Source organism: Bufo bufo, chromosome 2, assembly GCF_905171765.1.
Source record: "Bufo bufo chromosome 2, aBufBuf1.1, whole genome shotgun sequence".
NCBI lineage: Eukaryota > Metazoa > Chordata > Amphibia > Anura > Bufonidae > Bufo > Bufo bufo.
This window is the reverse complement of record NC_053390.1, coordinates 540,009,881-540,024,403: the sequence shown is the minus strand read 5'-3', so window position 1 is coordinate 540,024,403 and position 14,523 is coordinate 540,009,881. Positions and strand designations below refer to the sequence as shown.

The 14,523-nt window shown below is 39.6% G+C and overlaps 1 protein-coding gene across 1 annotated transcript in view; it reads right to left on the bottom strand.

The window, feature by feature from the left end:
• Window positions 1-14,523, bottom strand: part of DNAH6 (dynein axonemal heavy chain 6) — a 381,291-nt gene that overhangs the window by 210,545 nt on the left and 156,223 nt on the right. The window contains exons 49-50 of the mRNA XM_040418030.1: window positions 12,094-12,336; window positions 1,432-1,599 (exon numbers count right to left, since the gene is read on the bottom strand). Coding sequence (XP_040273964.1) covers window positions 1,432-1,599; window positions 12,094-12,336 — 411 coding nt within the window. The remainder of the gene's footprint in view (window positions 1-1,431; window positions 1,600-12,093; window positions 12,337-14,523) is intronic.

The window sequence follows — 14,523 nt, the reverse complement described above, 5'->3', positions numbered from 1 at the left end:
GAATAAACTGAAACAGGCTGTTTTTCAGCTGATCAAAATTTAGGACCACACTTCCAAAAAAAAACTAAACCCCCCCAAAACAGAAATCCAACTTCCAAACATGAACTCAGTAATGAGTAGCTCCGCCGTTATTGTTTATCACTTCCAAAATTCATTTTGGCATGCTTGATGCAAGCGTTTCCATGAGGTGAGTGGGAACATTTCTCAAAGTGGTGAAGACGGCCGCACGAAGGCCATCTACTGTCTGGAACTGTTATCCATTTTTGTAAACTTCCCTTGCCATCCATCCCCAAAGGTTCTCAATTAGATTTAGATCAGGGGAACACGCAGGATGGGCCAAAAGAGTGATGTTATTCTCCTGGAAGAAGTCCCTTGTCCTGCGGGCATTGTGTACTGTAGCGTTGCCCTGTTGAAAAACCCAGTCGTTACCACTCAGACGAGGGCCCTCAGTCATGAGGAATGCTCTCTGCAACATCTGGACATAGCCAGCGGCCGTTTGACGTCCCTGCACTTCATGAAGCTCCATTGTTCCACTGAAGGAAAAAGCACCCCAGACCATTATGGCGCCCCCTCCACTGTGGCGTGTAGAAAACATCTCAGGTGAGATCTGCTTGTCATGTCAGTAACGTTGGAAACCATCAGGACCATCAAGGTTAAATTTTTTTCTCATCAGAGAATAGAACTTTCTTCCACCTTTTGAATGTCCCATGTTTGGTGCTCTCTTGCAAAGTCCAAACGAGCAGTTCTGTGGCGTTCAAGGAGACGAGGTCTTTGAAGACTTTTTTGTTTTTGAAGCCCTTCAGTCTCAGATGCCGTCTGATAGTTATGGGACTGCAGTCAGCACCAGTAAGGGCCTTAATTTGGGTCGAGGATCGTCCAGTGTCTTGACGGACAGCCAATTGGATCCTCCGGCTCAGTGCTGATGAAATTTTTTTGGGTCTTCCACTTGACTTTTTTGTTCCATAACCCTCAGGATCATTTAAGAAATTCCAAATGACTGTTTTACTGCGTCCCACCTCAGCAGCGATGGCGCGCTGTGAGAGACCCTGCTTATGCAGTTCAACAACCCGACCACGTTCAAAAAGGGAGAGTTTTTTTGCCTTTGCCATCACAACGTGTGACTACCTGACAGAAAATGACAATGAATCCACATCTTTGCACAGTTTTGGCCTTTTAAAGGCATGTGGTCCTAAAATTTGGATCAGCTGAAAAACAGCCTGTTTCAATTTAATCATTATGTTCAATTAATTGAATGCTCAAAAATGTTTTGTCTCACTCCCATTTCTTCTTGTTGCATGTTGAAGCTCTACTTGGAACCTTGTTAAGATCCAGCCATGCTAAATATGATTTTTTGCCATTTTTCAAGTGGTCTTAAACTTTTGATCAGGACTGTACTATGTATTGCATGGGAGTGTATCAGGAAGCACTTACCTGATCTGCATTTTCCTGATCTACTGACAATTTCTCCATTAAGGCATCCACATCTATGGACTTTTGTTTCAGTACTGGCTCCAAAGCAGACAGTTCAATCTTCATTTTATCAACAAGGTTGTTAGTTTCCAGTAATTTGCTTAACCCATTCTTTACACGGTCACGAGCCTAAAATACAAGAAAAAATTATAATAATTATGACGCATAAGTCATAAAACAGGCAATCAAGGTGCTGAATGTAGCAGTAAAATATTATAGTTAATTTTTAAAGGGGTGCTCTATATTTATGGCCTATCCCCAGGTTAGGTCATCAATATGTAATCAGTGGCATGAGACTCCTGGCACCCACGTCAGTCAACTGTTTGAAAAGGTCAATGATGTCACGTTCATCATTCTTATCGGCGGGAATGCTAGGTGTTGGACCCCCACTGAACACATATTGATAACCTATCCTGAGGACAGATCATCAATATAAAAGACCAGAAAAAAACCTTTAAACCCATGGTGACCTCATCACTTTAAAGACGGCATCCGCTTGCACTTGCAGTGGGCGCCATTGCTCCAGGGTTTCTGCTGTTTCAAACAGCAGAGACCCACGGCAGATGTATGTGATCATCCCCATTTAACCCCTCAGGTGCTGTGGTCAAATGTGACCACGGCATCTGAGCGGTGTGGAAGCAGGAGCTTTCCTGAGATCGAGGAACCTGTTACAGTATAGTAATAGCCCGAAGCCTCAAGCAGGCTTTGGTAGCTATTACTACAATATACCAATACAAGCCAGCAGGTGGCAGCACTGTATTGGTATTTTGTAAATGGAGCTATTTAGCCATAACAAAACATAATGAGCAATCTAATGATTGCCAGTTACAGTCACCCAGGGTTACTTTAAAAAAAGTAAAACAAAAATGGTTTTAAAAATATTAAAAATATAAAGGTTAAATCACTCCCCTTTCCCCAAAATCGAAATAAAAATACATAACCAATAAAAAAAAAAATAGACATTATGGGCATTGCCGCGTGCAAAAATGCCTGTACCTTAAAAATAATAACAATTAACAATAATTATGCCATATGGTGAATAGCATAATGGAGAAAAAATAAAACTGGCCAATTTGCCTTTTTTTGTGCTTCATTTCCCCAAAAATTTTTATAAAAAGTGATCAAAAAGTCTCACACACTTTAAAATGGTATCATTGAAAAGTACAGATCACCTCGCAAAAAATGAGCCCTCATACAGTTCTGTACACAAAACTACAAAAAAGTTATAAGGGTCAGAATATGGCGATGAAAAGAAAAAATACATTTTATTCAGAGGTTTTTTATATTTTTCCAGTATTAAAATGTTATAAAAATTACACAAATGTGGTATCGTACTGACCTGGAGAATGAAGTTAACAGGCCAATTTTACTGCATTGGGAATACCGTGAAAAAATAAAATAAAACTGTTGCAGAATTGCATTTTTTACCACATGATTAAGGGGGCGTGTCCTCCAAAACATCATATTAATGGAGCAGGAAAGTCGGCGTTCTCTAAATGCTATACTATGAATTATGAATTCAAGTCAGAAAACGGACTAAAGAAATGACAGCACTTTAAAAGTACCTTGTGGTCATCAGTAGTATATTGATGCTCACGTTGATATATTGAATGAACTTTTTGATTGCTGAGCTACGTTTATTATACATTTTTTTCCAATTCCAACCCATTTGGAATTTTTTTTTCAGATCCCCACTACATAATTTGCAATATTAAATAGTGCCATTAGAAAGTACTTGAAAGAAAGAAACTTGTCAAGCAAAAATAAGCCCTTATAAGGCTATGTGAACAGAAAAATAAAAAGGTATGACTGTGGGAATGTGGGGAGTGAGAAACGAAAACGCAAAAACGGAAAATGGCAAGGTCTTCTAAGGGTGAAATTGAAGAATTGAGTCAAATCTTGTTCCTTTCTCGGTCCACTGTCAACTATGGTGCATAATAAGCCTCCTGACGAAGCCAGTGGGTTGGCGAAACGTGCGTTGAGGCATCAGTATACCGGGAGCCTCGGGTCACCTGTCCGATATGGGTAATACATTTATGTTGTTATAGCTGCCAGTATCATTATAATGTTATGCAGTTTGTGTATCTATGCCCTGCTATGCAGGCCTGTTACTATGCATCCTTGATATTGGGCACTGGTTCCCGTTTCTTAATGGTCTTCACACAATGCAGGATTGTAGGATATTTTTGCTTACGAGTATAGCATTCTTTCCAATCATGTTTACATTCTGTATTTAACCAGTCTGCATATATATGTATTGTTTGCTGGCACCATTTATTGCATATTCCTTGGGCCTGTGACCTGTAGTTGCTCTCGGGTGGTCTCTACTACCTGGGGTTTTGTGGTGAAGGGGTCCTACGGGCCTTTTTCCCCCCATGTTTTCACCTGTGTGTATGTATTTCTAATACTAATAAACATTTTTGCTATATTTTATACGAGACTATTTCTATATTTATTAGGGGCTACTAGTTAGTTCTGTTGTACGAGTTGGATTATGTTAGTCTAGGCCCCTTTGATTCATGTTTAATGCTATCTGAGGTATTGGTTGGTTCTAACTATGGTGCATATTGTTGCCTGTGTAACTTTAAATACACTTTTATGTCAATTTTAGAGATTTTTTTTTCTTCAATGGCACTTTCTATATTTTTTTTAAAAATCCCCCAACAAGTCTCATATTGGGCTGATAATTCCTGTTCTTCAGAAATCAACTAGGATCCACCATTGAAAATAGGTGATAGTCATAGTTTACCTCCTCCCCCCCCTGCACAATGACCTTCCGGACTATGCCTAGAACACTCTCCTATAGAAGTCAATCAGTCTGTTCCAGTCTACAGGTTCCAATGGTCCATGTGTCTACCAGAAAGCATATCTCTGAATGCTGTTAACAGCAGCTAAAGCAAGATGGCGGCCCTCAAATGTATGTGCAGAAAATAACCAGATTAGAGAAAATTAATATGTATCATTAACAGGTTTTATTGGGTTTTTATTATTAAAAAATATAGGTAATATATTTTTAAAGGCTATTTACACCCTTGATACGATAAAAGTTCTTCATGAAAGTGGTTATTTTTTTCTTTAATTACGCACACGCACACACACACACACACACACACACACACTAGGACCTCTGAAGGGCACTATAGTTACCTGCTCCCCACCCCTTGGTTCCAGGCTCCAGCTCTGTGAGTCTCAGGATGTCTTCACTGCACTCCATTACCCACATGTAAACTTCCTGTACAGACAGCATCATCAGCATCAGACTGGGCAATATTTCTCTTGGACCTTTAGGGCCCATTATGGCTTCATAGACAGGCCCACGGGCTGATCCTCCCGTGGGTCAGTCTAACCCTAAGGGTCACATTTGCCACTGCAGCCAACTACTGGCCTCATCAGTGACGTGTCCCCAGGTGGCAAGTGACCTAGCAGTGACATGCAGTTTGGGACACTTTCCCGCTGAGGACAGTCATTAGCTGATGATAGGTCATCATTATACATTACTGGATAACCCCTTTAATGCCATATGAGTAATGAGCTGAGAAAGGTTGAACTTGAAGTACCCATGACTTGATTTCAGGCCATAGCCGATACTGCAATGCCCCTATAGGGATTATCCTGTGTAAAATCGAGAAAGACAGACAGGAACAGCTCAATCTTTTTAACGAGACCTGACATGTCTCTATAACAGACATGAAGAAAGATTTTTGGGAATGTATTTACTAGGTCTGGATAATAATCTCGAAGGTTTAATAATATGGCACCTTTTTATTGGATGAAAATAGTTTTAATGCATTTAACTACTGTATACCTTACAAATGAAGCCTTTGCATACATGTCTGCATTCTTGGCCTACTTTTTCATATTTTAGCCCGTGTTTCAATTACACACACAGCTTGGGGAAGGGAAACAGATGGGGCAGAATTACTCTTGGGTATGAATGGTAAGTCAGCTGTAAAAAAAAAATAGAAGTTTTATACACTTCCTATAAATGAAAGACAAAAGCTGTATAAATAAGTGAAATATATAAATGGAATCCCAAAAATGTGTCTAATGACACTATTTCTCAAATTATATATATATATATATATATATATATATATATATAGACGAAAACGGACAGCAACTCCAACTGTACCATTGGAGTTGCTGTCCGTTTTCGTCTGTATACAAGGGTAAGCAGTGAATTCCCTGGACCTAGCACCCTTTCTTTTTTGGTGTGAATTGGTGCTGCCATACGCTTTCTTTTCTATATATATATATATATACATACACACACAAATATATAGACGTATATATTGCTCGTTGAGATAACTTAGATATTGCTCAGTGAAATACACTTATTAGGCACTATAGTATCCCATAATTTTACCATATGGCCATATATAATTTAAGGTATGGCCAGTTTAGCATCCATATGTACTAGAATTATACTTGCAAATGAAATCTTCCCCTTTACTTCAGTATTTATAAGGATGAATTGATCTGATTTTATTTTTAAGGAAAGTGAGAATTTACCATACAGTGGTCCCTCAAATTACAATATTACATGGTTCTGGGACAAGCACTGCAAATTGAACATAATGCAACCTCAGACCACAACTCCACGGAATACCAGTAACTCTTTCTGAAGCCCCCAAAATGTAATTCTAAAGAAAGAAAAAATTAGTAATAAGAAAAAAAAAGCAAATAGCTTATACAGAGCACTTAGATTTAAATGTCAGAAATAACCATTTAAATCTGTAAATCATTTTCTATGATGGGAGCTTTTCAGTATGCTGTATGATATACACAGTGTACCAGAAAAGTAACATGGAGATGCCCTTGGTGTCAAGAGGAGCAGCTCATCTCATCACAGATAAAGTACAGAACATGCAGAACTGCAATGTACTGTAGAGAGGTACTACTAGACAGCCAATAATGCAGGCAATACAGGTGTTTACCAATGAAATATCCATACTTATTGGTTAGATCTACTCAACAATCACACATGTTGCCGCTGGCATTGTCTGAGGCATTATATGTTAAATGTGGTTTCAAGTAAAAACAGCCCAGAAAACACCTTTGTATGTTAAAAATATTGGAACTTGAGGCCTTTAGGGCACAGTGTATATTAATGCTACAACTAGACATAACTATTAATTTTGCCTATTGCATTTATCATATAGAGCAAGGGACAACACTGAAGATATGACACTTTGATATAATGTCTAAACCGCTGCCAACAAAAGTGAGTACACCCCTAAGTGAAAATGGCCAAATTGTGCCCAATTAGCTATTTTACCTCCCTGGTGTCATGTGACTCGTTAGTGTTATAAAGTCTCAGGTGTGAATGGGGAGCAGGTGTGTTACATTTGGTGGTATTGCTGTCACACTCTCTCATACTGGTCACTGGAAGTTCAACATGGCACCTCATGGTAAAGAACTCTCTGTGGAGCTGAAAAAAAGAATTGTTGCTCTACATAAAGATGGCCTAGGCTATAAGAAGATTGCCAACACCCTGAAACTGAACTGCAGCACGGTGGCCAAGATCCGACAATGGTTTAACAAGACAGGTTCCACTCAGAACAGGTCTCACCATGGCCGACCAAAGAAGTTGAATGCATGTGCTCAGCGTCATATGCAGAGGTTGTCTTTTCAAAATAGACGTATAATTGCTGCCAGCATTGCTGCAGAGGTTAAAGGGTTGGGGGGTCAGCCTGTCAGTGCTCAGACCATATGCCGCACACTGCATCAAATTAGTCTGCATGGCTGTCGTCCTAGAAGAAAGCCTCTTCTAAAGATGATGCACAAGAAAGCCGGCAAACAGTTAGCTGAAGACAAGGAGACTAAGGGCATGGATTACTGGAACCATATCCTGTGGTCTGATGAGACCAAGATAAACTTATTTGGTTCAGATGGTGTCAAGCGTGTGTGGCGGCAACCAGGTGAGGAGTAGAAAGACAAGTGTGTCTTGCCTACAGTCAAGCATGGTGGTAGGAGTGTCATGGTTTGGGGCTGCATGAGGAGCTACACTTCATTGAGAGAACCATGAATGCCAAAATGTACTGTGACATACTGAAGCAGAGCATGATCCCCTCCTTTTGGAAACTGGACCGCAGGGCAGTATTCCAACATGATAACAACCCCAAACTCACCTCCAAGACGACCACTGCCTTGCTAAAGAAACTATGTGTAAAGGTGCTGGACTGGCCAAGCATGTCTCCAGACCTAAACCCCATTGAGCATCTGTGGGGCAGCCTCAAATGGAAGGTGGAGTAGCGCATGGTCTCTAACATACACCAGCTCCGTGATGTCATCATGAAGGAGTGGAAGAGGATTCCAGTGGCAACCTGTGAAGCTCTAGTGAACATCATGCCCAAGTGAGTTAAGGCAGTGCTGGAAAATAATGGTGACAACACAAAATATTGACACTTGGGGCACAATTTGGCCATTTTCACTTAGGGGAATACTCACTTTTGTTACCAGCGGTTTACATATTAATGGCTGTGTGTTGAGTTTTTTTGAGGGCACACCAATTTTCACTGTTATACAAGCTGTACACGGACTACTTTACATTGTATCAAAGCGTCATATCTTCAGTGTTGTCCCATGAAAAAAGATAAAATATTTACAAAAATGTGAGCGGTGTACTCACTTTTGTGAGATACTCTATGTTGATAATTAATAAAACAACCATTTAACCTCTTGGGGACACAAGAGGTTAAATGGTTACTTAAGGACAACCTGTACTTAAGGACACAGGGTGTACCTGTACGCCCTGTGTATTTCCGATCACCGCCATGCGGCGGGCGGTGATCGGAACAGAGTGCCTGCTGAAATCATTCAGCAGGCACTCTGTGATAATGCCGAGGGGGGTCCTGTCAATTCAGACCTGCGGTTTGCAGCGCTTTCGGAAGTTTCTGATCATCCGCCCGCCCCCTCTCTCAGGATGGCCAAGCGATTAGCAGAGTGTCAGCACATTGCTGACACTCTGCTTGAAACGGCTGACATCCGTGCTCACAGATGTCAGCCGTTTAACCCCTTCCATGCCGCGGTCCGTAGGGAACCGAGGTATGGAAGGGATTAACAGGGAGCTCCCTCCCTCCCTCTCCAATCGGGGGCTGCTGCGCCGTTTCAGCCCCCGATTCTTGATGAGATCACAGAGCGAGGGGGCCCCCCTCCCTCCCCATCACCCACTGCTCTGTTGTGGCAGCGGGTGATGGTTACCACGGCAACCGGACGCCTTCACAGGCTTCCAGCTTGCCATGGTAAGGCTAAGTCTGATCAGACTAAGTGTAAAGTGAAAATACAGTACAGTACACTATATAGTGTACTGTATTGTATTATACAGACATCAGACCCACTGGATCTTCAAGAACCAAGTGGGTCTGGTTCAAAAAAATTAAACAAAAAGTAAAAATAAAAAAACACATTTATCACTGATTAAAAAATAAAATAAAAAATGCACTACACATGTTTGATATCACCGCGTCCGTAATGACCTGATCTATGAAACGGTCATGTTACTTTCCCCGCACGGTGAACGCCATAAAAATAAAACTATGATGAAATTGAAACTTTGCCCACCTTACTTCCCAAAAAGGTAATAAAAGTGATCAAAAAAGTCGTATGTACGCCAAATTGGTACCAATCAAATCAGCACGTCATCCCGCAAAAAATGAGCCCCTACCTAGGACAATCGCCCAAAAACTTTAAAAACTATGGCTCTCAGACTATGGAGACACTAAAACATGATTTTTTTTGTTTAAAAAAATGAAATCATTGTGTAAAACTTACATAAATAAAAAAGCAGACATATTAGGTATCGCCGTGTCCGTAATAACCTGCTCTATAAAAATATCACATGACCTAACCCCTCAGATGAATACCGCAAAAAAATTAATAAAAAAAAGCACTTTTTTGTCACCTTACATCACAAAATGTGTAATAGCAAACGATCAAAAGTCATACGCACCCCAAAATAGTGCCAATCAAACCGTCATCTCATCCCGCAAAATTCATACCATACCCAAGATAATTGCCCAAAAACTGAAAAAAACTATGGCTCTCAGACTATGGAGATACTAAAACATGACTTTTTTTGTTTAAAAAATGAAATCATTGTGTAAAATTTACATAAATAAAAAAAAAACTGACATATTAGGTATCGCCGCGTCCGTGATAACCTTCTATATAAAAATATCACATGACCTAACCCCTCAGGTGAATACCATAGAAAATATATATATTAAAACGGTGTAAAAAAGCCATTTTTTGTCTCCTTACATCACAAAAAGTGTAAAAGCATGCGATCAAAAAGTCAAACGCACCCCAAAATAGTGCCAATCAAACCGTCATCTCATCCCGAAAAAAATTAGCCCCTACACAAGACAGTCGCCCAAAATATAAATAAAATTATGGCTTTCAGAATGTGGAGACACTAAAGAATCATTTAAAAAAAAAAAATGCTTTGTTATGTAAAACTGACAACCTGCTCTATAAAAATACCACATGATCTAACCTGTCAGATAAATGTTGTAAATAACAAAAAATAAAAACTGTGCCAAAACCGCTTTCTTGTTACCTTGCCTCAAAAAAAGTGTAATATAGAGCAACCAAAAATCATATGTACCCTAAAATAGTACCAACAAAACTGTCACCCTATCCCGTAGTTTCCAAAATGGGGTCACTTTTTGGGAGTTTCTACTCTAGGGGTGCATCAGGGGGGCTTCAAATGGGACATGGTGTCAAAAAACCAGTCCAGCAAAATTTGCCTTTCAAAAACGGTGGCATTCCTTTCCTTCTGTGCCCTGCCGTGTGCCCGTACAGCAGTTTACGACCACATATGGGGTGTTTCTGTAAACTACAGAATCAGTGCCATAAATATTGAGTTTTGTTTGGCTGTTAACCCTTGCTTTGTAACTGGAAAAAATTATTAAAATGGAAAATCTGCCAAAAAAGTGAAATTTTGAAATTGTATCTCTATATTCCATTTATTCTTGTGGAACACCTAAAGGGTTAACAAAGTTTGTAAAATCAGTTTTGAATACCTTGAGGGATGTAGTTTCTAAAACGGGGTCATTTCTGGGTGGTTTCTATTATGTAAGCCTCACAAAGTGACTTCAGACCTGAACTGGTCCTGAAAAAGTGGGTTTTAGAAATTTTCTGAAAAATTTCAAGATTTGCTTCGAAACTTCTAAGCCTTCTAACGTCCCCAAAAAATAAAATGGCATTCACAAAATAATCCAAACATGAAGTAGACATATGGGGAATGTAAAATAATAACTATTTTTGGAAGTATTACTATCTATTATAAAAGTAGAGAAATTGAAATTTGGAAATTAGCTAATTTTTCCAAATTTTTGGTAAATTTTGAATTTTTTTATAAATAAAAATTTCTTTTTTTGACTCCATTTTACCAGTGTCATGAAGTACAATGTGTGACGAAAAAATAATCTCAGAATGGCCTGGATAAGTAAAAGCGTTTTAAAGTTATTTTACACATAAATTGACACTAGTCAGATTTGCAAAAAATGGCCTGGTCCTTAAGGTGAAAATGAGCCTGGTCCTTAAGGGGTTAAAACTGTTTAACCCCTTACAACCTTCTTCTGTATATTAACAATGAAAGTGTTACCATTATAATGAAAAAAATACAGCACAGTAATAAACTTACAAATATGTACAGTACAGACCAAAAGTTTGGACACACCTTCTCATTCAAAGAGTTTTCTTTATTTTCATGACTATGAAAATTGTAGATTCACACTGAAGGCATCAAAACTATGAATTAACACATGTGGAATTATATACATAACAAACAAGTGTGAAACAACTGAAAATATGTCATATTATAGGTTCTTCAAAGTAGCCACCTTTTGCTTTGATTACTGCTTTGCACACTCTTGGCATTCTCTTGATGAGCTTCAAGAGGTAGTCCCCTGAAATGGTTTTCACTTCACAGGTGTGCCCTGTCAGGTTTAATAAGTGGGATTTCTTGCCTTATAAATGGAGTTGGGACCATCAGTTGCGTTGAGGAGAAGTCAGGTGGATACACAGCTGATAGTTCTACTGAACAGACTGTTAGAATTTGTATTATGGCAAGAAAAAAGCAGCTAAGTAAAGAAAAACGAGTGGCCATCATTACTTTAAGAAATGAAGGTCAGTCAGTCAGCCGAAAAATTGGGAAAACTTTGAACGCAAGGGCTATTTGACCATGAAGGAGAGTGATGGGGTGCTGCGCCAGATGACCTGGCCTCCACAGTCACCGGACCTGATCCCAATCGAGATGGTTTGGGGTGAGCTGGACCGCAGAGTGAAGGCAAAAGGGCCAACAAGTGCTAAGCATCTCTGGGAACTCCTTCAAGACTGTTGGAAGACCATTTCAGGGGACTACCTCTTGAAGCTCATCAAGAGAATGCCAAGAGTGTGCAAAGCAGTAATCAAAGCAAAAGGTGGCTACTTTGAAGAACCTAGAATATGACATATTTTCAGTTGTTTCACACTTGTTTGTTATGTACAGTATATAATTCCACATGTGTTAATTCATAGTTTTGATGCCTTCATAGTCATGAAAATAAAGAAAACTCTTTGAATGAGAAGGTGTGTCCAAACTTTTGGTCTGTACTGTATATTCTCAATATCACTTACTGTAACCAGCTGTTTCCGTTTTTCACCTAGCATAGATAGGTAAAGGTTAATTAACTCTAGATATGAGGTGGGAGTTGTATAGTATCTTCTCCTGAGTTCTGCATAGTAGCGGTCAGCCATTTCTGTAACGCTCACGTGAATCTCTACACACATTTCTGAAAGTCTCTCCTTCATCTCTTCCCGGCCAAGGTCAATGTTGGTGAAAAACGTTTGTGAAACTGATAGCAGCGCTTCTCTAGGCCACTGCAAATAAAACCAAGAGAAAAGAAATCATAACCCTCCTGTGTAATGATATTTGCTTAATTAGAGCAGAATCAATGATGTCCCTTTACAATGAGAAATGCTTCCCATGGCCATTTCAAATAACCATATAAAAGTAACCCAAGTCAAACACATTTCTTCTGTTCTTCTTTTCTCCCTTACATTTTAAATTTTTTTAATATGCCATGTTCTCTAGAGTGAAAGAGAATTAAAGGTTACGCACGTATAATTAAATTAAAAGAGACTGATACTTTACTGAGGCTGTTAATTGCAATTGTGTGATGCCACTTTATAAATGGTAAAAACATTAAAAGAAACAGATTTCCAGCCAAATTATAAAAGCGACTTCAATCCTTTATTTAGTAGTCTACAAGAACATCCACAGATAAAGATATACAGTACACGCAAACAGTATTACCAACGCGTTTCGAGGGTAAAGTAACATTCTTAGTCGTAGCAAGTTAGTGCTGACCATTCAATGTTACTTCCTAGATCTTTTTCCTGATCGATGGGAGTCTGACTCCTGGGAACCCCTCCGATCAGCTGTTTGAGAAGGCACCAGTGCTCACAGTAGCACCACAGCATTTTATCTGCTCACGAAACACAGCTCCATCCATTTTATAGTGGCTGTGCTTGGTGCGCAGTTAAGTCCCATTCACTTCAATGGGGCTGAGCTACACCTAGGCCATGTGACTAAAAAACGTGACATCACACTGCCTAAGGAAAGCTGTGAGAAGGTGGAGCTTCCGGCTGTCAGACTCCAACCGATTAGATATTGATGACCTATCCTGAGGATAGGTCATCAGTAAAAAGATTTCGGGAAAACTCCTTTAAGTAACATGAAGAGTCAGTACTAACTTGCTATGACTAAGCGTTTCACTTTACACTTAAAAAGCATCACAGGAATGTTTGTGTGTACTGTATGTCCTTAACTCTGGATGTTGATGAAGAGGCTGGAAACCTGTTTCTGTTGCGGCAAGTCGGCGCCTGCACCATTCCTGCGCCCTGGATTCCTGAAAGAAGAATTGATGGTTAAACAATTAGGTAAAATTATTACTATAACAGGAAATAAACGGAAAGCAGGACCCAAAGATGAATCCTTTTAACTTAGTCTGATCCATTAGAGTGAATGTACTAGTCGCGGTATATGTGTGAATACCGTTTTTAGCTTTTCAGACTTACACCCCTGACAGAAAGTCTTGTGGGGGGCTTAAATGCATTGTGTAACTAGAAAGGGAATATTTGCATTGTGGGGGGCTTAAATGCATGGTGTAACTAGAAAGGGGATATTTGCACGGGGGTTTATGTCGACAGAATTTTGGTGCTGACTTCGCACTAAAATTCAGGCGGAATTTACACCAAAATTCCAGCAGCGGCCACATTGTGTATCACGCCAAGATGGAAGTACCTTGATGCCATGCCTGGTGTCCAATTGTCAAAGTCCTCTGTGTGAATGTACCCTAACAGTAGACTTGGTATGTATTTTTGGCCATGCTTTATAAAAAATATTTTGCACTAAGTAACAGAGAATTTTCACAACATTTTTATAAGCCACAAGGGGTTGTCTAACTTCAGCAAATGGCATTTATCATATAGACAAAGCTGATGCACTGTGATTGTCCATACTGCCTTGTTTGCTGGCTTGGTTCATTTTTTCATCACATTATACACTGCTCGTTTCCAGGGGTTACGACCACCCTGCAATCCAGCAGCGTTGGCTGTGCTTGCACACTATGAGAAAAGGTGCCGCTTTTTCCTATAGTGTGCAAGCACGGCCACCGCTGCTGGATTGCAGGGTGGTCGTAACCCCTGGAAACGAGCAGTTTATAATGTGATGAAAAATGTGATTTACTTAGTGCAAAATATTTTTTATAAAGCATGGCCAAAAATACATACCAAGTCTACTGTTACATTTCTTACATTACATTAGTAAGTGCCTTGTATTAACTATGTCTACGTGATAAATGACATTTGCTAACGGGAGACAACCCCTTTAAGACAAGCACTGTCATGATTTAAATATACTGTATTATTTTTTTATCACTACAAACAAATATGTAGGTGGAAGGCTCTGTTCACATGTATGTTGTGCCTTTGGTTTCCAATGGATCTGACCGATTCACAATGGGGATCCATCAGGGTTCCATCATAGTGCAGATCATTTTGATG